The 23,534-nt window shown below is 37.6% G+C and overlaps 1 protein-coding gene across 5 annotated transcripts in view; it reads right to left on the reverse strand.

Moving 5' to 3' along the window:
• Positions 1-23,534, reverse strand: part of BBS9 (Bardet-Biedl syndrome 9) — a 330,225-nt gene that overhangs the window by 163,536 nt on the left and 143,155 nt on the right. For all 5 annotated transcript variants that reach the window (XR_011737694.1, XM_065831489.2, XM_065831490.2 and 2 more), the window contains one exon: positions 7,546-7,768. Coding sequence is in view for 4 of the 5 variants with exons in the window: in XM_065831489.2 (XP_065687561.1) it covers positions 7,546-7,768 (223 nt within the window). In the remaining variant the exon portion in view is untranslated. The remainder of the gene's footprint in view (positions 1-7,545; positions 7,769-23,534) is intronic.

The following is a 23,534-nucleotide window of genomic DNA, read 5'->3' on the forward strand; positions in this document are numbered from 1 at the left end:
AAGCTAAACCAACAAACCTAAATCCAGCAGCATAAGACAACCAACCAAAACCCAACTTCAACAACCCCACAACAACCAAGCTTCAATGGCCTACGAAGAGACAACCTGCCAACACCCTACCTCAAACAACCAGCCTCAAAAAACCACCCTCAAACAACTAACAGAAACCCAGCTAAAGCAACCAACTCAAACCAATTGACCTAAAAACAACTCAAGCAACCTAATCCAACCAACCTAAACCTAGCTCAACAGAAACACGCCAACCCAAATGACATAAAGCAAACCTCCTTCTAAAACATACAACCTAAAATAATCTAAATAACCTTAATCCAATGATCTAAACCACACTAAAGCAAAGAAGCTCAACCAAATGACCTAAACCAACCTAAAACAAACAAACAAAAAAAAACATCGTGAACAAAAAGAGCTTAAAACACCTCACCTAAAAGAACCAGCCTAAAAGAACCAACCTTAGCCAATCAGCCTCCAAGAAACATCCTCTAAGAAACACCCTCAAACAACCTTCCTCAAAAAAAAACCTAAAACCACCTAAACACCCTGAACCACGATACCTCCATCAAAAATCTAAACCAGACTAACACAACCTACCCCAAAGAACCTTTCTGAAAAAAACATCAACCAAACAGCCTAACAGAAACGAGGAAAACCAACCCACCTAAAACAAACAACACAAATCAACCTTCATAAAATGACATCAAACAACCTACAACAACCAACTTGAAGTAACCAACCTAAACCAAGCTAAAACAGAAACCTAAAACAAGTAAGGTTAGACCACCAATCTAAACCAAGCTTAACCAGCCTTCAACAGCCTAAACCAACAAGGTTTAAATGCCTTATGAACACACAACCTACAAAGAACCTACAAAGAACCTAGAAACAACCTCATACAGCATCAAACAAGCAACCACAAAAATTAATCATAAAATCATAAAGAACTCATGGAAACCCAGCCAAAGCAACCAACTTAAACCAACGTGCAAAGCAACAAGCTTCAAACAACGTAGAAAGAAAGATTCTACCAACAACCTAATTAGAACCTAATTCAGTGTAAAGAAAGCAACCAAATACAACCAGCTGTAAACAACCAGCCTCAACCAGCCAACCAACCTCAGCCAACCAACCAGCCTCAACCAACCTCAGCCAACCAACCAGCCTCAACCAACCTAAACCAAATGACCTAAGCCAGCCTAGAACAAACAACTTAAACCTAAACCAAAAGAGCCTCCACCAACCACCCTAAACTAACCAACCGGAAACAACCAACCCCAAACAAACACGCCTGAAACAAGAAACCCTAAACAAACAACCTCGAATCACAAACCTTCAAAAACAGACCTTCAACAACCTACAAACCGTGTACAAACAATCAGAATGGCAAAGGATTAAGTTCAAAGTGCACCTGACGGACAGAAATCCTGCTTCGCTGTTCAGCGAACAGATGCATACCCCTCAGGAGAACGGAAGAACCACCAACCCCTAGAAGTGCCCAAGGCACAAGCAGTGGTAAGACCAAGGGAACGACTTCTGGAGGAGCACTGCGGAGCTCACTGTCTTCATCCCCTGCAGAGCCAGGGGCAGCAGTGGTAAGCAATAGGATACAGAGAGGTTGCCAGGGGTCCCAGTGCTTTGGAGCAGCCCCTGCTGTCCTGATAGGCACAGGAAGGATTCTTGCCCTCAAGTTCAATCTGGCCAGAGGCATTTTGGCACTCTCAGAAGCCCATGAGATTACTCCAGGTTTAGTGGTAATAGGGCTTGGGCAGCTCCTGGGAGGCATGACCGGCCTATGGGACAAGGAGCCAGGTCTGGCTCACATGCTCAGGGAACAGCCGATCGCCAGCATTGGGGTCAGGAAGGAATTTTCCCCCGGGGCAGATTGGCCCTGGTCCCCGGGGGTTTTTTGCCTTCCTCTGCAGCATGGAGCATGACCACTTTGCAGAGCTCCTCTAGTCCCTTTTGGCTCGGTTCCTGCCTGCTGCTCAAGCACCAGGAGGACGGCCTCTCGTGCCCTGCAGCCGGGACGAGGAAGCTTCTTGGAGTCCCAGGGTGAGTCCCAAGTGTTCTCCTAGGAATTCTTTCTTGTACTTCGTAACATTGAGCACAGCCCCTGGCTCTCTCAGGCTTTCTTGCCCAGAGCAACTTTGCAGCAGGAGCCAGCTCTTCTCTTCCCTGGATTCCATTTCCCCAGGGGTTCTAGCTGCTGCAAAACAGCCTGTGCTTGGAAGGGCTCCCAGCTTGCTGCACCATCTGGATCTCCCACTTTTCAGCTCTCCCTGCATGCAACACAAGCACCGGGCAGGAACAAGAGCGCTTTTCATGCAGCCCTAGCCAAGTAGCGTAGGAATCAAGAAAGTTTTCAAAGGGGAAAAGCTATGCTTGTCATCACTATATGCCATACTTTGGAAAATACCTCACAGTATCACACAGCTCTTCTCCTTTTCCTCATCTTCTTCTTCTTCTTCTTCCTCATCTTCCTCTTCCTCTTCTTCTTCTCCTTCCTCATCATCTTCTTATGTGTGTGGTCTGTCCTGATCCTCATTCCTCACATTCTCCCTCTTCAGGACACAGGGACAGCTTGGCCTATAGTTCTGCTGCTGTTCTTGCAGTTCTGTATCTTGCCTTTGCCAGCCTGCAAGGGATGTTTCTTCAAGGTAAACTGAAGAATGCATCAGCCTGCTCCTGGCATGTGTTATGGGCATGTCATGGGCATTGTGTTAATGCTCATGAGCATTGGCTCTGTAAACAGAGTCAGTAAGTGACAGAGAATAATCTAAAATAAAATAAAATATAATCAAATGTTGTTTCCACTCGTATCCTTTGTGTTCTGTGCACTTGAAAATGTTTCTGGAGCTGAAAACCCCCTGGCATTTCATGTAAATAATATTCCCATCCTTATTTGACTCATGGTGAGCACATGGAATAGAATACAATACATAGGACAGAATAGAAAAGAATATAATAGTTATGCTGTGTTATGCCTTGAATTCTGCATGACAAGTTCTTACAGAGCCCTGAAGGCTCCATCCAGGAGAGCCTCCCTCTGCAGGGCAGGGCCCAGGCCCAGCCAGGGACAGAGGCAGAGACAGGACGGGCACACACACCTACAACACAGCTCAGGCAGGGACCCAAGGTCCCAGGCTGAGCTGAGACACATCCCCTGGGCCCTTGGCACGAGACGGTGGCGGTGGGTGGGAGTCCCAGAGGACTCAGGCTCTTTTGTTTTAGCATGTTTTTTCATGAAAACCTGATTGGGTAATTCTAAAAATGAGTATAAGAAGGAAAAAAGAATCTATAGGAAATGAGCAGGCATTGTTCACCTCAGAGAGATTTGCAAGCCCTTAGGTGAGGAGCAAGGCCTGCTTCAGACTGAAGGCTTGATCTCTGAGCCTCACTAGTGTCAGAGGCATGAGGTTTTGCCACCCTGTGGAAACCCAACTCAACCAGGCGAACAGAGAAGAGTTTCAAAAACTGTACTTCATACTTGCTTTTTGCCAGTTTGTACAGCTGGTCCAACTACCTTGAGACGATTCCCAGCTCTCACCCCATCAGAAGGTACGTGCCTCCTTCCCACAATGTGACAGACGCAATGCCTATGCTGGGATATGGTTACAGGTATTCAGTGCCTTCTGCACTGAAATGTCATCACAGATTTCCTCAATATCTGCTTTTGGCAAAGCAGGCGATAGGAAGAAGAATGGGATAGAATAGAACAGTTCAGATGGAAGGGCCCTGTAACCATCACCTAGTACAACTGCCTGACTGCTTCAGCACTCACCAGAAGTTCAAGCATGGTATTAAGGATGTTGCACAAATGCCTCTTCAGCACTGACAGACATGGGGCATCGACCACCTCTCCAGGAAAACTCTTCCAGAGTTCAACCACCTCTCAGTAAAGAAATGTTTCCTCATGTCAAGGCTGAACCTCCCTGATGGACACAGCTGAGAGCCATTCCCATGCTTCCTGGCACTGGGTACCAGGCAGAGGAGCTCAGCACCTCGCTCTCCACTTCCCCTCCTCAGGAACCTGGAGACAGCAGCGGTGATGTTGCCCCTCCGCCTCCTTCTCTGCAAAGCAGACAGACCCAGGGTCCTCAGCTGCTCCCCAGTGGACATGCCTTCCAGCCCCTTCCCCAGCTTTGCTGCCCTCCTTGGGATGCATCCAAGTCATGGAAGAAACTGCCATTTAAAATATTTCAACAGTAGACACAGCAATTGGAGATGGGTAGCAACAAGCCAGGGCAATACACTACTCTGTAGAAACATTAAAATTTAACAGGAAAAACAAAAACTTTGCACCATTTTAATTTACTGCTGCTAAGATCCACCTGTGTTTTTACATGGAGAGAAATTTGAAAACTAAATGAAGTAAAAACATTAGAAAACACACTGTCTAGAACAACCTTTGCTATTCAGAAGACAGAAAGTCTTTTCTGTTACATGAGATGATACCTCTAGTATCGACATTCTGTGACTACATAAAAGCATAATACCATAGTGTTTCCTGTGAGGGTCAGATCATGTCAGAGACCTATTGAAAAACTATTCCCCTAAAACTTCTAGCTTAACTTACACGTAAATATATAGAAATAGGCTTCACAGAATCATAGAATGCCCTGAGTTGGAAGGACCCACAAAGATTGAGTCCAACTCCTGGTCCTGCATAGGAGAACCCCAAAATTCACATCACGTGCCTGAGGGCGTTGTCCAGTCTCTTCTTGAACACCGTCAGGCTTGGGGCCGTGACAGCTCCCTAGGGAGCCTGTTCCCGTGCTCCACCACCCTCTGGGTAAAGAACCTTCTCCTAATGTCCAACTTGAATCTCCCCTGGCACATCTTCCTGCCATTGCCTCGGGTTCTATAAGTGGTCACCAGAGAGAAGAGATCAGTGCCTGCCCTCCTCCTCCCCTTGTGAGGAAGCTGTAGACCACAGTGAGCTCTCCCCTCAGTCTCCTCTTCTTCAGGCTCTACTTGTCAATGCAAAGATAGACACAGAAAACTCAAACAGGTGACTAGACAAATGTTTTAAACCCTCGGTAAAATCTCTCAAGAAAGCTCTCACTTTTCTCCAGTCTGTCCAAAGACAAACACCCACACCATTTCAAAGCATATAGCACATTGTACTAGAGAGTACCTACTTAAATACTACAGTATTCTAAGCATTTGGCAGAACTATTTCTCTCTAATGAGTCTGTCTTGTAAACTAAGATGAAATCTCTTATTTTTAAGCTCTTCCATACTTTTCAAGAAAACGTGTTCTCAACAGTTAATCAGTAAATGCATAAGCGTACAGATTCTTTCATCAACGCTGCAGGCTGAACTCTTAGTGAAAATGGGGCAGTCATATTACATTTTATAATTTCTTTAAGTGATACCATCTTGTGGGTCTCTGAAGTATAAGCCTAATTACATCATAATTTTTATTCCTAATTAGGTGATTTGATATTCAAAAGGGCTATACACTAGAGTCAGCAATTTTGAAAGCAAAATTGCGTATTTGGGAATCTGTATTTGGATTATAAATTTTAATTTCTTTTTAATGTAAATCACAGTCAAAAGGTGTTTCAAGTATAGCTAAAACAGTTTGTGTTGCTATACCAGGTCTCAAACAGCACCTTACAGGTACTTAATTTTTCACTATTCATCATGTAAAATGGTAATCCTGGTCCCACATACCATCAATACATGGCTAACAGCCCAGAGTCAAGTATCTTATGTTTGGCTTGGAATGTACCTCCTCCTTGTATTATTTTTATTTGAGAGGTAGTATAAGTGTCTATCTGTACCACCAGGGTAAAAATTTTTCTAGTACACATCACTCATGAATTCTTGGTGTTATTTTGGTCCCATGTAAGAAAAAAAAAAAAAAAAAAAAAAGTGGGTTTAGCAATATTAAGAATTTTAATCTTTATGCATGCAATGTGGAGAGCATGACCAGACCGCTTTCCTGAGGTCCTTCACCAAGATCAGGGCTTCTAATTTCTTTACAATTTTTCAAAATTTTACTATTTTGTTAACAGAATTAATCATACTCAACTTGAATAGTCCCCTGAACACAATAACACTGCCCAATTGAACAGGGAGAAGTGAACTTTCTTATTGAATCAGTTTGACATACTAGCTTAGGTGGAAAAAGATGAACTGCAGCTATTTACATGCCTATATAACATTTTCCAAGTTCAACACATTTTAGTCTTGCAAAGGAATACAAACAAAAGTTTGTAAAACTAATTTAACACTTATTCTGGCTCACTTTTTCACATGATAATCAGTCTGCTTCCAGATATGGGCATAGCGTAGCACTAAACAAAAGTTATAAATATATGGTTTCTACCATTGCATAGTCTGTAGCCATTTTACATTCTAATAACTAGGACTTCTGAGTTGGTGAAACATCGCACAGGCCGTTCCGACTATATTAACCAGGAATTATTCTTCATAATGTAAGAAAATACAGCAAATCAAGATACTGGCCTAATATAACTTCAAACTTTATCAAAAACAATACCCATGAAGACAAAACAAATAACCTCCCGATTTTAAGCATGAAGTGTGTATACAATACATACTCTTTCCTACAGATGTGAAGGCTGTTGTAGGTGAAGGATGTCATTGAGGCCAAAGACCATAGTGATATTATGTGGTTTAGGAGACTATGAAGCTGAAGGAACATCCAATCAAATTCAGAGTAGGAAGCTTGGAAAAAAAAAAAAGCATCCTGTTTCCAAGTTAGCAGGAGTACATGATGTTTATTAAGATAGACACAGAACACTGTCTTTCTCACTAGAGAAAAAACAGCAGGAAGAAAATCTCCTGCAACAGTACTCTGCAGAAAAGTGTGGCTTTGTTCCAACTGTTACTAAAAAGTAGAAATGTAGAAAAGAATGCAAATAAAATTCCTTTTAAAAATGGTAACTCCATGACATCCATTTAAACCATTGTGCACTCTGAAATCTCCACATTCCTCTTCTAAATGAGAAATATTAATTCAACACCTACTTAGTTTCATCTTTACTTTCATGCTTTCTGTGAGCTACCACCCAGCCAACTGGTCCTTCCTAAAGTTGCAGATTTTTCATTCCGTGTTATCAGTACTTCATATTTAGTCATACAGATATGCCCTAAAGCAAATAATGCTACCACAATCATTTATCTATCAAGAAAGTAGGACTTTTCACTACTCCTGTTTCCATCACACATTAGAAATAAGTACATGTATACATTCAATTGAAAAGTGCAAAGAAATAAATGATAAGACATTTATAGCATAAAGATGACCATCTGGGGTTCATTTACTACATTACTATGCATGTGCTGTAAGAACAGCCATAAGTGATCAAACTGAATTAGAAATTAGATTTAAAATTACCTTATTATCTAACTCATTCTATTGGTCAGCAACAAAACCAGTGTCTGGTTTCCACAACCAGTGAAAAACAAATTTCTCGCACAATCAAATGTGCACAATTTTTAATTTTAATGCACAAATACAGATTTTGAATGATGAACATGTACTTCATGTCTTACCTGGCATGACAGCAGCTTGCTGAGTGGCTGAGTCTGTGCTTAAGGAAAGGCGGCCACCTTTGGCCAATCTATCACAGAAGACTGTGATGTTCTTCTTCAGTCTGCTAGTATCTTTGGGCATGCACAACTCGCTGCTGAGATTCAGGGCCTGCTCCTTAGAGCTCTTGGACAAACAAGTTCTTAACAAATAAGAAATGGCAGCATCCACAGCTTCTTCCCAACCCTGGATTAAAGAAAATAAAATTAAACAAAATTAATTGAACTGTAATATGATATAGCACATTAAAAACAAAGTAGCAAATCAAGGACTAAGAATTTTCAAATTATACAGATACATAAATATAATTTGGAGGTGAGTGACTGTCACGAACACTCAGTTCTTCAGCTTCTACAAGCAAAAACTGGACAGAAAATTTAAAAAATAAAAAAATAAAACAACAACAACAAACCAACAACAACAAAACACAAAACCACACCAAACAAACTTGTTCCAATATTAAGACTGACAGATAAATACCATTTCAATAAAATATATCGACAGTATGTGACATAACAGTTCAATTTAGTAGTTTTTTTTAATAACTAAATTCCAGAAGTTGCTGGATGCAACATTTAGAATTAAGAACAGAACTGAGGTGTAAATACAAATATAATATGTATTCTATAACATTATGCTGGAAACATGTCAAAGGCAGAAAAAAAAAAAAAGGTATCCAACCATCACTAAGATTCTGCCAATATCCCCATAGCATGGAACACCACAATTGCAACCCACAGCTGCAGTTATTCAGTATCCATTTATTAAGTTATGATACCCACAGCATTAGCACAGGTGTGTCAGTGCTCTGATGAGCTGAGACTTAGATTTCTAACAGTACAGTATCAAGCTGTAAACTCTTATGAGAATCACAGAATAGTCTGGGTTGGAAGGGACCTTCAGTAGTCACCCAGTCCAACCATCCTGCAATAAGCAGTGACATCTTCAACCAGATCAAGTTAGAGAAGACCAGCTTAGTAATCAGTTCAAACAAGCAGCTACCTACGGAAAAGCTTTCAGGATGAAAAGCTATATTCAGTGTCATAAAGAGTTAATGTATTTTCACAAAATGAAGTGTTTACTCTTGCACATTACACTCTGTGAAATCAAGTTAGTTTCTTTTAATGAGGCACCTTAAAAAGCACCTTTAAAAGTTAGTTTCAAGTTTGCAATTTGTACTACGGTTTTCAGTGACACAAACAAATCAAGATACTCCTTCAAATAAGAAATCTGTCTAGCAGAAGTCTTATTATTTGTGACAAGGTTATTAGGTTAATATGTAAAATCTAATATATGGCATTTATCTAATTTATGCAGTGTGCAATGCAGAATTGACTCTTCTTGATGCACTTTGTAATCTTAAATGTGACTGTGATTAATCCAAAGTGTCTATAATTAATGAACCTGCAAGACAACCACAAAGTCTGCTCACGCCTTTTCATTACAGTCTTACAGAGCTTGGACAGAGTTAGCAACTCATCTGAAGGGCTTTGTGGTCTGCTAACTTCGGGACTCGTAACGTCTCTTAGCATTCAGCTACCCATAAGCACGTTTTACATATCTGCCACCTGCATGTACAGGGAAGTAATGTTCAATCACTGCAGTATTAGTGGCCTGCTTTCTCAACACTCCTGATTAGTTCGAACTTATTTTGGCAACAGTCTTTATTGACTTTAGAAGTTTTGAGGCTATGGTCTGGAACCACCCAGCTCTATCAGCTGCTAAGCTAACAGAAAGTAACACCAAGGTTGTTCTTTATGTGATGATTACTCACGCAGAACAAAAAAAGAGAAGTCAAGTATCCAGTTGTACTTAATACAACCCCAGAGTCTTCTAGTTTTTAAGCTCCTTCTCATGGTGCATTCTACTTGACTGAAAGTGCTCTGAGGAACAGCAAAATCACCTACCTATACAAATTTCCATGACTGAGTAAGTGTAATATTTGAAACAATGACAGTGACAACCCTGTTGGAGTCCACTGTCAAGCAAACAAGGTTTGTGAATTTCTTTTATTAGATACGTATGGCTTTTGTGAAGGGTAGGGTACTACTTTCAACACAGAGGAGCAAAGGCCACCTTTCCTGACCTTTTTGCTCCCTAAGAACAGGTTCAGGACAGACACTTACTAGCGGTCTAGCACATCAGCGAGACCACACAGTCACAGGCACTTCATTCTAGTCCAACCGTACACCATTCTTAATAGTGTCATGAAAATGCGACGTTTGTGTATAAAACATTGAAACAGAGGAACGGGATCAACTAGTGGGGTTTCCTTAGTCAACATTTGCCTTTCCTGATTTCAGAACAATAACATGAACCTACTGCCTCATCTGAATTTCCCCCCTGAAAACAGGTAAATTCGAAAAATTATGCCAGTCAATCAATGCTGTGGTAGCTTAACATTTGTCAATTATTCTAGAAAAAGTCCATTGGAGTGTAATCCATCCACTGACCTGTGATGGCGACAGGAAATAATCCATTCCACAGCCAATTTAAAGAGGTTAATGAGCTGGTAAATGCTGTCTGCATTCCCACATACTGGGCAATGAAACTTAATATGTACAAAGCATCAAAAAACAGTGAAACCAGGCGCTCCTAATTATACTACAAATCATGAAAAGCAAGACAACATAAACATAAGAATCTTGAGTTTCACTACAAGACAAAGAAACACGTGATTAACTGGTGTCAGCATACAGTAGCTGAGAAGCTGGCCAATATATCCCTTCACATAAGTTATAAAAAAGCAGGCAAAAGGAGCATTTAAATAACGAGACTGAAATACAAGCTAACGAAAGTCAGGAAATTAAAAGTGGCTATTATTCTGGCCTTGGCTCGCACAGGTATGTTTTACTTCTTACTATAACCTTAACATTTTCCAACCCTTGTTCTTGTATTTAATTTCCATATAAAACTGGTTTCTCAGTAGACCATAAAACTATCTTCTCCAATTCAAGGACTGTTGACCTAGTAAGCACAGTAAAATCCAAAGCAGCCTTTATGATCAGTGAAAGAGTACCCAAAATCTACCTCTACGTGAAAAAAAAATCTTGATGGAAATCTGTTGAGGTGATTTCATACAACTAAGAATTAATGGCTGCCAATAAGGTTGCATTTGTCAGCAATTTTTATTCGTGCAAAGGGAGAATTGAAGGAACAGGAAAAATTCTTCACCCTTTACTCATTAAAAAAAAGGTAAAAGGTGTTTGAAACGGAAGGTGTTCTAGTGTATAGCACACACTGAAGAATGATTCTACAGTCATGGCTGTAATATTCACTAATGGTTTTCTGTGTAGTATTCTGCATATCTGAGGTCTGAAAGGAACACCTTCAGCAGGAGTGTGATACCAGTAATCCATCATCCTATGATCAGTAAGTGTTGCCATAACTGCCACAACAAACCTGAGTCAAGACTCACAGAAAGATGTATTACTAAACCATGCAAATTCTTCATATTGACTGTATCAGCTGAAATAGATATGAAAAATAATTAATTCATTTATTTAACTTTTTCACTGGGAAAGGCTTAGCTTAATATTTTACATGTATATATTAGTATTTTTCTCTTGTAGGTAATAGGTAGAGATTGACACTTTCTTTTGACAAAATTGTATACACTGCAGAGTCTGAAGAACAAATGTAGATTTGTGATACTAGCAGGCCTAAGGTGGAGTAGTACATATCACTTATATTACATATATATTATCATTAATGTTCCTCAGATGTTACAGCTTATCTGAGTGTGACTGTGATTATACATTCAATCTCATTTTGGCATAGGTTTAATCTAGAGTATCTAACTTTTAGGAATATTTTTAGGTTCTACCATTTGCCAAACAAGAAGAAACCTCCAAAATTATGTTCCTTGCAGACTAAATGACTAACCGACTGTTACTTTAAAACTCTAGACAATAAAACTGGAGGCTCATCCAGTATGTGAGATGCTGCAGATAAATTGTCAGGCTGTAGAAAGGGCATTGATCTTCTGACACAATGTGCAGGTGGGGAACGTGGTTCTAGTGAAGCTGGAGGTCAGGCCATGTTAGGAGGCACAGCACTGCGGCCTGCTGCTTGGCTGCAAGACTCCACTTCCCGAGAGCTATCAATAGACAAGATCAACTAGACACACACACAGAGGCAGGATCTGAGAGAAGGATTTCAATATAGTTGTTAAGATGTATAGGACATGCATGGAGAACCATGAGATAGGGCCTTTTATCAGATTTTATAAGTTTACTCATACGGTTTAGCTTCTTAACACATTTATACTGTATAACTGCCCACAAGCATTTTCTTTGTTTTTTAGATTCCACTTGTCTCCAACAACAGCATAATTCATAAATCACTGGAAGTTAATGAAGTGAAAAATGAAGTATTGGTTAAGTTAAGTTGCTGCTGCTGAGGTCCAGTCAAAATCCAATCTAGCTGCACAGCACAGACAGTTACAGTGGTTGGTTTCCATTGCAAACACATGAACAAGAAAAAGTACCAAGTCCAGTTTCTAAAGACACTAAAGTGATTTCACTTGGAAAACACCAAGAATCTAACAGCCCCTGCTGCAAACATCACACTGGAATTTCTGGCGGAAACAGAGGTTTTTGCCTCGTTTCCCCTCAGAACAAGGGTTGAACTGCTTCCAACACAGACAAGATCTAGTAACTATGAGAGATGCTCAAGTAGATAATAATACAGCACATTCTGTCACATCACTTTAAACAAAACACACCAAAAAAAAGTAGGATATTTTACCTACAAGTTTCACCATGTGCAGTTTGCATGCAAAATAAAACCATTTGTTGCTTTTAACCTGAAAAAATTCAACAGGTTTTAACAATTTTTAAGCTGTACTTACACAGGTAATGGATAAACTGAAAGTCTACTTTTCTCCATATTGTTTAATATTAGACTTTACTAAAAGTTCTTCTGAAACCTTGAAGGTTTTGAACACACATCTAGATAGCCAAGTCAAGCCCCATCTAACTGGTAAACTCTATGAACAGATCAATTTGACTAATCACTGAGAAGCAGCGGACTACCTTAAATATATAAAGGGTACATAAGACCCAGGTAAATATTTTTTAAAATATTATCAAGCCTTCTGAAGTTATGACACTACTAATAATAATCAACTTTTACCTGGACCATATTATAGCAACTAGTCATACAGGTATGTTGCTTTGTAGAAACAGCCTGATAAGTACTTCTTTCTTAAACCCATATTCTGAAAAGTTAAAAAATTATCATTATATTGAGTATGTTTATTTACAAAAGACTTTTGCTAGAGCAATCTTTGTGAACTACATTTTGTCCTGTGAGAAAAACCTGTAATAGATCTAAATAATACATAGATTTACTTTCAGATAGTTCTTGGGCTTTAAAAAGAATACACATAAGCAAAGAAACAATGCAACTGGGAGTCAGAAAGGAGCTTTGGGATGTGTTGAGAATGAAAGCTCAGACTTTATGACACAGCATTTCCTTTCTTTTAGCACTCTGCAATTGTCATAAATTCACATAATGCACCAGAGCTGAAATCCTACAAAGGATCTGAACCCAAAATGCCCAAGACAGAAGTAAGCCAAAGCACGGAAACTGAACATGCAGGGGCTTTTGTGAAGTTTGAAATTTTAACTAGTTCACTACATTGCACCATAACACACATAAAAGTATCATTTAGGTTTGTAATTTTAACCGTAAGAACACAATGACTTTTTTTCCTATTTTAACACAGACTACCACGGAAACCCAATTTTGCCAAGCTATCAGTTTTCCAGTGCTTTTCTTCTCTGGATATAAGAGATGAACAAAAAGTTTTCTTTGAATGTAAACCCTAGTTCACTTTGTGATGATTATTTTAAGTATATAATTGGTCAGTAGAATTAACTATTGTACCACTCAAACTGATGGAAACATCCTTGTGATATGAAAGCAAAACAAGACAAAGCGAATGTGTAAATGCCAGCTGCATAAAAGACATTAAACCTACAAAGTTTTAAAAGATACAAAGTTAATGAGTTAATGATTTAGACTGCAAAAAGAAACATTGTTCTAAATGCCACAAGAAGATTGTTTTGACTGTAGTTGAGAGGTGAATGTTGTCTCTTGAAAGTGTGCTTACATTAAATACGTAGACAGGACTGGAAGTCACCGAAATCTTTGCCATGCCTTTGACTCTGGTTAAAGAGTTTCAAGCAGAAGTAATTGCCCCCAAGTCCAACAACAAAGACTTTCAGAACCAATTTCATTCTTGTATGGGGTAATGCAGAAAAGCAGCAACTTCTCAACGAATGCTTGCTGATGATATAAGCCCACTACAACACAGTATTATTCTAAAAGGGTTAGATGTTTTCATGGCTCTTTGTCCATTAGGCCATTTAGTCTTGCTTTAATTAAATCTGTTCCTTTTAGCAAATCAGACAGAGCAGCTTGTGATCATCAGGGAAAAAAAAATCTTTAACATTCCACAAGACCCATAAAAGCCAGAAAAAGTAGAATTAAAATAGCTACTTCAATGCGCGTGATACTGTTCATATCCCCGAACTGCCAGAATACTGACTCCTATTCAGGACCAGAATCTAGAGGTGCAAAAGTAGCTCTAAGCAATCGCTGTAGTAAGCTGAAATCCATCCCAGTAACAATATCAGCTGCAATGCATCTAGAACACCTCAACCCACCATGCTATGATTTCTTTTTTCCATAAAAATGCCCAGTAAGCTACATCAACACAGCATAACAATTTGGCTTATTGTCCAAGTGATCAGAGAACATAGAGAAGAACATCTTAAAGTAAACTGAAATATGTAAAAATATTTCTCAGAGCTCACTGAAAAGTAGATAGTTGCAGATGGACAGTTCATGCCAGCAGGACTGCAAGTCTTCTGTACATTGCAAAATACGTTCACAGGATTTGGACTCGGGATGCTTACCTACTCCATACAAATTACATTTTACTTAAAATACAAGGGATAAAAGACAAATGCAAAAAACAGATCAGTAAAAGGTAACAAAAAAAAAGGTAGAAAACATTTTCAAGCTACATCAGATACTAAAATTTTAATTAGATACTCTCACATTTTGCAGTAGAAGAATGGAAATATCAGCTTTAGAAAAAGTGCTTTACAAGTTGTTGGGTTCTTTTGAAGTGTCACGGATAAACTTGTCATTTCCGCACAGCTGTGGTGTAACTGCCAGTGACAACAGAAAGAGCAACGTTATCTGTTCAGTGTAGAAATATTTATTTAATAGAAACTCCACCAGCATAAACAACTTTCTCCAAGAACCTCCCATTTTGAGTCCTGCTTGGTAAAGATATTCATATATTGACACCCTATGGCAACTTTACCTGACAGAAATCTGTATGACAGATTCTTTCCTGAAAAGTACACTTGCCATTTAAAAGTTTGTTCTTTCTGTGGTATTTTTGCCCTCACACAATTCACAAACCACTGGACACTTCTGCACTAAATATAAGATAAATAGTTTTTGGAGGATTCTGTTTTATGGACATTAAACTTAAATCAAGATTTGCCAAAACCTCCTTCTATAATGTCTTCAGGTATGGAAAGAAAGCTGAAAATGCATATGGCTTAGAAATCAAAATAATGTTCCTGATGCTGTCTTTACAGGATATGCAGTATTTGTCTTTTAAGAATGGTGTTCCTAAACTAATATTTTACCACATAATGTAGAAGAAGAGTATTAAAGTAGTAGGTGTTTTAGGAATCTAGCAAAACAAGCATTACTAAGCAACGGTTCTGAAAGCTGTGTTCCATCATGATGATGACCTTTATCATTCAATATCTTAATGCATTTTCCAAGTCCTACTCAGAAGAAAGTCCCACTCACAGAAACAAAATATAATTATTAGCAGTTGTAGGGTTTTCTGTATTAATGAAACAACAGATAACACAATTAGAGAGTGCATCACCTGTAAGAAAACAGAACTCTTCCAGGTGGGGATCATAGTAATAATATTTCTACAACTGCCTAACTGTTCCACGCTTTTGAGTTTAGTAATTTGCTCTCAGGAAAACGTATGCTTCACCAAAACATGTCAGGATGACTATAGATGGTGGCTCTTCCACTCAAATTTAATTAATCCCTGATTATTGTAGGCAAATTTCCAAATGAGCCGCATCCTTTAGGATCAGGTGTTTTTCATTTGCACAGAAAAACTTTCAATATTAGGTTAGAATTAGGTCAGAATTAGACTAGAATTAAATCAGTAGTTTTCTTCTTGACAAGTAATGTATCTATATTGCTCAACTCCTCTCTCAAGTTGTCTCATATATCAAAATTGGAGCAATAGAGTGTATTCTAACACTTGTTTTTTATCATTTTATTTCTGGACAACATTGCAGATCTTTAAGGTAGAGTGGGTGAGAGGCAGGGAAGAGGGTATGTTTTTCAACAGATAAATTCTAACCACCTAATTGTATGATTATTCCACTAGTAATGCTTGTTTGTTGTCATACAAATACATCCTGTCTGGAATAGTGAAAGTTCACACACATCATGGGTTTCTGTAGAAGCCATTAGCGAATCCTGAATTTTTGAGGGGTTTTTTGTCATCTTAATTTTCTTTCTAACTTCACTTCTTACAAACATTGATCCTTTTCTGGAAATTGATGAAAGAAAGTCTTGTATGCACTACATGAATGGAGCAGTTTGGCTTCCTTGTTGCCAGCTTCAGAGGTTTATTGTTTTGATTTTTAGCACTGAAATCATCTAACACTTCATCTTTCTTTTCCTCAAGAGCTTTTCACCAGCTACCAAGGAAAACTGAGGTGCTGTTTGGATTTTGCAGATGCTGTCAAAGCTGTCTGCAGGCATGCAAACACATCAGGAGTCATGCATCTTGCTGAAGAATGCTATACATCCAACACTGGGTCTGCCATAAATGAGGTCTATAACTTCCATGAGGTTCAGCAAGATAATTTTTGATATGGGGAAGAAAAATCAGACCTTTTTGTACTTAGTCTGGAGAAAAAAAATAGAGAAAACATATACTAAAAAATCTTTTTGAGATATCTCACTGCATCTCAGCCCACATTCTATTTTCATACCAGTGACACTTAGGGAGGAACTTTCTTCTCTTAGTACAATATCCTTCACTAGATTACCAACATAAGATGCTATGAAAGTCTGACAAATGAGTTTGTGTTTGCAAACGCTGTGAAATATGGAACCATACACACTCAAATATTTTAGCTCTGAAAAAAAACAAAAAGAAAAACACAAAACCACACACACACAACTTGGCAAAAAAATCATTTTGTATTTAAATTCTTACAGTACTTTTGATCTAGTCATCACTAACTTTAAACTCAGCTCTTTTGCTTCAAATTGTGGAATTTCTATTCTCCCAAAATGCACAGGTGAGGGCAATGAGGATAGTGGCAAACTGGACTTGCATCTTTACTTAGGTAGCCAATTTTCAAACTTATGCTGGAATCATTGTTTTTTTGCTTGAGCCAATAGCTTGGGCAAAGAAAATTAACTCCTCCATTGTTTGTACAGCCTTGTCTTATGACCAAATGCCTATTTTACTTCTGAGATATCAAAACCGTATTTTGACTATATCTAACTCTTACTTCATTGAAAAAGCCAGAATGTGGCAGAAATAAATTACGCATTCTTTATGTTCTTTTAATTTCATCTGTCCTAACCTATTGTAAAGTGAGTCTATCACCACCTGTGCAGATTAGAGAATACTGATATATCATTCTTAATCTAGGAGTTAAGACTAAGCATCTTACCATTAACTGAAAGCAAAAACTTCCATCAGAAAAAAATAGCTACTCTGCAAATCATAGTAAAAAGCTAGTGAGTTGTTTTCTGGGATCTTTTAACAAGATGAAAGATTCACATGACTTTTTTTCACACTACCTAGCAATAACTTTGTACGTTCTAGTAGACAGATTATACAACAAAACAATAATGACCAAAAAATGTTACATTATAATTGCAATTCAGAACCAAGAACAACTATCAATAAACCCAAAGCAGTAATACCAGAACTGGTTCCCACCGTTCCTTTCCCTGGTTTGGTGATTAGATCTTCATTTACCCTCTCTGAAACATTTCTGACTGCCAGATCTGAGGGAAATAATGAATTTAGCTGCACATCATTAAGTCATATATCTTCAAGATAAATAGAGAGCTTCATAAAATTATTGGGAGTATCTCTATCTTATTTTCTCAGAAAATGCCATGATACGTGGTTGGCTTTTTAAAAATCAAATACTAACATAGCATTACAGTACTTAAAATAAAAGTATCATAGCTTTAAACTGATGTAAGACAATTAGAAAATAAAACTAACAGTAAATATGCAATTTTTTAGTCTATAAACCCTGTCTTATGATGTAATATAAAGGCGATATACTAATAATGCCAAAACTGATAATTTTTTTCAGTACACAAGTAATTTCAGTGGAATTTTACAACCAATCATAAATCAGATAATATTTCTAAAACACTAGTACAATACTTTTCAATACATAGCAGAAGTCTGCCTATCCTTCAATTAGGACACAATATCAAGGGAATTCTCCACTGACAATCAGCTTCTTTAAAAGAAACAACCCAAAAGAAAGAATCACTGATTATATATATTGAGTGTTAAGACCTTTTGGTGAACAACATTGCCATAATCACTGTAATGCATCACTCTTGTCATTAAGCAGTTTAGATGACAACTGATCTGAACTTCTGGTATGCAGCACATATTCAGTAATTACCACTAGACTAAAATATTTTAGCTTCTCTTTGTATCTGAACTAGATAGATTATGCTGCCCTAACAAAGAGAAAGTTTAGAGGTCCCCATCACAATATTACATGGAGACAGATGTCTGATAACAGAGGGTTATTTAATCTGTCAAACAAAGGGTATGTCTCGCGGGACAACTGCAATACTTTGTAGGATATTCAAGTTAGTTTTAAAGGAGGTGATATATGCTGGAGGCAAACTAATCACAGCACAACACAGTTCTGCCTTGACTGATTTACACCAAGAAATAAGATCCCTGAGTAAGCTTCTGCTCACAACAGAGACAGCCCACAGAAGATTAACTTCAGTGTCTCTAATACTGGCAGAATAAATAAGGTGATAGCTCAAGTTAAATACAAAATTTATTCTCAAAACATTAAAAAAAATATATCTAGGCAACACATATGTCAGATTCTCCATAGGCATAAAGTTCATACCAAGGCTGAATGCTTCTTCTGAGCTTGATACGAGTGCCAGGGAATCAATTAAACAAAATAAGAATACAATAATTCTTTCTGTCCTTAGAATTTTACAATTCATAATGAACATCAAAACCAATTTATGCATTATTTTGTTTAAATGTATTCAATGGCATCTGGAAGAGAAAGAGAAAGCTTTTTATGAAAAGCAGTACTATTACCAGCCACCAGAAGTGAGTCCTTTAAAAAGAGAAAAATCTTATGTCCTCTTCTTACCAGCCATTACAAAAACAAATTGGAAAATACAACTGGGCATAGCTTCTTCTGCTAGTCCTTTGAAGTGGGAAGCAACCGATAAAGACATATTCGTTTTTCATTAACACACCAAAGTTTAAACAGACCACTAAGCCTTTCATTCTCAGACCAACAAACACTGACACTTTTCTACCCACAGAATTCACTGTGAAGAATCACACCAATTCGGCGACAGGTGAAGATCATTAGATAGTTGTGTAACATGCTTCCAACTTGCTATGTCTGCCACAGCCCACTGCCTTCTCGGTAAATACAATTAAGTGCAGGAGGACAATGATTCGCAAACATTTAAAGGAACCATGATAGTGCTTAAAGCAGTGGCGAGGCCACCACTTCACTCACCAAATTCCCTCTTTCACCCAAATTACTTACCACAAACAAAAGTAAAGTAGAAATGGTTACACATCAATTTGTAGTAACTTAATGGGGTTACAACCACGTCCTCTCCATCTACTCTAGTTGTCTCTGTTGTCCTCCAGTCCTCTTTAAAGCAGGCAAGCAGGCAGAGCACAGAGCAAAAGAGTTTAACTTCCATATCAAAACATAAAATCAAAGAAGGCTGGTATTTGAGCCTCATTCTTACTTCTCTTCTTCTCCAGCAGGGTCACATATACTTTCCTGAGCAAAGAACGTTGACAGGATCCAGCTACCACTATGCCATTTTTAACCTCTCCCTCATACTGGACCTTTGTTGCCCGGGGAGGAGTGGGAATCTCATTCCTTCATCCCATCTTTCCCTCATTTGTCAATCTTATGATGCTCTGAGCCAAAACTAAACTTAAGACTGAGGCTGACTTTTTTTTTTTTGTTAAAAAATGATGGTTTTTACCAGGAAAAACCTAAAGCTCCTTCCTTTTATTTCAGTGGTTAAAAGCTTAAAACCCACTACCTTTCCCCCCACACTTTTACTGGACTTAGATGTTTGACTGCAACAGAAGAGCCTTTCTGAATGGTTCTGTTGCAAGGCCTTGATTTAAACAGGAGGAAGACTTGTTTGTTAGTGTTGATTTTTGAAAAAGTATAGTCAACATCACTTAATGTATTTTTCCCAGCTGGGAAAAAAAGGCAACAAATTTCATGTGCTTCTCCCTCTAAAACTACTTATTTTAAGCTGTATTATCCACCTTGTTCACAGAAAGAAGAAGGTGGTGAGGGGGATAATATATCTTCTATAAACTTGTCTGTTTATAGAAATAAAGAATACAACTGTATGGAAAACTGATTCCAAGTTACAAGTTGTCACTGTCGGTTGCCTTGTGGTGGTTTTGAATTTGGTTGGTTGGTTTTGTTTTGTTTAAGAAATTTTAAAGGTATTTACAAAATAGCAGAAGCTAATTTGTACTGGCCTATGGCAAACAATAAAATATAAAATGTTTCAGCATATTTAAAAATATTTTGGTCTGTTACTCAGTTGGAGCTTCGCATTTTAAAAGTAGTTAAAACAACAAGGATAGTACAGAAAATATAAGACACAAAAATCTAATTCCAGATGTATTTTACTATAATTAAGACCTAGGTTGGATTATACTCTAACTAATTATAAGAATTAGTGAAAAATGACAATTTCCAATAAACTGTAAGAATAAGGCTCAAAAATTACTCTCACCACAGATGTAATTATTAGCTCAAAGCTTCAATAGCACTATACGTTAATGGAAAAATACAATTAAAAGTTTTCTACTGTCAGTCTTGACAGAATTAAGCCTCCTGGAATTACAGAAATAACCTTATCTTTAATCTTGAGAACTTTCACTCAGTAAAGGATTCTTCCCACAAAAGCTTATTTTCTACATTACTTAAGAACTCTACATTAAAATCCATCTGCTATCATACATAAAACCTAGCATGCTATCTAGTCTTTCCCAAGTGACTGATCTTTTCTTTTTCTGGTGATTTACATTCAGATCATTATCTTACAGAAAGCACAGACACTTTTGATTGTAACTCCTATGACTCTTACTAGGCACTTCATTATTTTCTTCTGACACCAACTCTTTCTCATCATTGCCTTAAAGTATATTTTTCTACTTTATCTAATCAACACTGTAAAGCAGCAAATTTATATTCACTAACTTAAGTTAATAACACTAGATCATAGAGTCACTTAAAGATATGCATTTCACCCTCAGGCACTTTTTTCTTCCAAGTTACAACTTCAATAAGAAATTAAGATCGAACACAGACATTTACTTGGTTGGTACGATTCCAAACATTAACTTAAGGAGATGAAAATGTACTTCCTAGATGCCATTTTATTGCTATTACTACTAACTACAGCATCACAAATGTGACTATACCAAGAAAGAGATGATTCTGAGCAACGAAGCATCTGTATGTCATGATTTGGTAACATCACGAGAACTATGAAAGTATTTATTCTTCAGTAAAGTTACTATCGGTGACTATACTGGTGATGGCCTTCCCTCAGTCCTAAAGTTAGAACATTAGCATTGACAGACATTTTTCCCTTTGTAATATCTTAAACAAAGAAAGCATTAATAGCTTAATGATCAGACATACAAGCCATCAGTCAGTCCAGACGCCATGCAACCATTATATCAAAACTATCCTCTGTAGCATGAACCCTTTGAACCCTTTAAATTAGCCTGGACCAATTCCCTCCCTTCCCAAAAGGATTTTCTATTGTAAATATATGTTTTATCACAAACTTGGTATTTTTCAAGTATCTTTTTCAATCTAGAAAATGCAGCTTAGTAAATTATAATCACTGAAAAACATCCTTTAAAATGTTCCTTGCTTTTTTCACTTTTCAGACTTCATAGTACTTCAAATTGTCGCTACTACTTGTTATAAGCTAATAACGAATACTCTAGTCCTGCAAAACAGTCACCAACTCTCCAGAAATAAAGTGAATCACATTTAAAAAAAAAAAAAAAAAAAATCTGATATATCACTAATATTATTACAGCGTTCATGGACTCTTTAGTCTCCAAAAGCACTTTAATATAGTTTTCTACCATATATTTCAAGAGACAGCAAAACACAGGACTCAAAATTAGTATACATTTTAAATATAGTTTGCATGGAGCTGTAACACTATGTTCTGAAATACTAACAATATATGCTTCTATATATTGAATACAGGTTTCATTTTAGTCCCACAGTTACAAAGTACGTTGGGACAAAACTGCATTTCATTTCCATGCAAATAAAATCAACTATTTTTCAGTTTTAGCATCACTTTCTTATAGTTTCATCAGCAGAAGTATTAGCTCATTTGTCACACTGGTCAAAAGCAAAGACCTGAGAGTCCTCATTCAATTTCTGGTGTTATAATACACTGTACACAATTCATTGAAGAATCACTGAAAAAGAGGAATGTCCATGTATTTCCAATATTAAACTAGAGCAAACCTTTTAGTCAGTTTAATCAAATTTATGCTATTCAGGTGCTAGTTAGAAGTTTACTGTTGGAAATAAAATACAACGCCAAATATCTGTTATTCCCAGAAAACACGTAAGTTCGCAGTATTACTTTGCTGTATCTTTGTAGACATGAAAAACCAAACTTCACATGTTCTTATACAAAAGTTTTCAGCAACACAAACCATTAAGCAGTCTGAGATAAAAATTGGTGACAATGGGAACACAAAACACCACTTCTGTATTTGCTAAATATCTAACTAGAATGATTGCCAGGTCTAGAAAACAAGATGCAATCTGTTCTAAATGGAATGGCATGTATGAAAATAATGTTAATGTTATGGTCAGAGAAGCATTTCTTTTTATGGTAACAGTATATTCTAAACATTTCCCTCCTATTAAAAAAACATTTCCATACTTTTAATGCTCACAAGGCAGAAAGTGTTCTTGAGATGTAGACTGCATCTAAACTGTCTTCTAACACATTCTCTCCAAATAAAAACACAAGAAACCATTGTGCAGAATTGTTTGAAGAGTAAATAAAAATTCTTCAGAATACTTTCTTTCACCAGCGTTCCACTCAACTGCCTGCAAGGAAACCTGAACGCTAGCTAGGAGCTTCTGTCTGTAAATATCACTGGTATGTCAGAAGATTTCCCCCTTCCCTGCCTGAATTTCTCCTTAAATTACATTCAGATTTCTGTGGTACCATAACAACTTCAATATGGCACATTTTTCAGTATGTTGTAAAGGTTTCATTTCCATTTCCACCTCCAGTTATTGTTGGTTTACATTTTTCATCTTGGCTGCTCTGCAGGATGGACATCCTTACAATATTTATGAGAGGTCTCGCAGCCTTAACATGGAATATTGGTAACTATCAAAACCACATCGAAATATATCCTGAAGTGATATCCTGTATTATAAGACATGAAACAGATTTCACCATGTTTTATCAAAACATGTGTCAGAGCAATGTAATTCCTGACGGCAAAATAAAAGTGAGTCATACAAAAAATGGTTGTTTGGTCTTTTATGAGATTCATATGAACTTTAAGCTC

The sequence above is a fragment of the Patagioenas fasciata genome, chromosome 2 (assembly GCF_037038585.1).
Source record: "Patagioenas fasciata isolate bPatFas1 chromosome 2, bPatFas1.hap1, whole genome shotgun sequence".
NCBI classification, from domain to species: Eukaryota; Metazoa; Chordata; class Aves; order Columbiformes; family Columbidae; genus Patagioenas; species Patagioenas fasciata.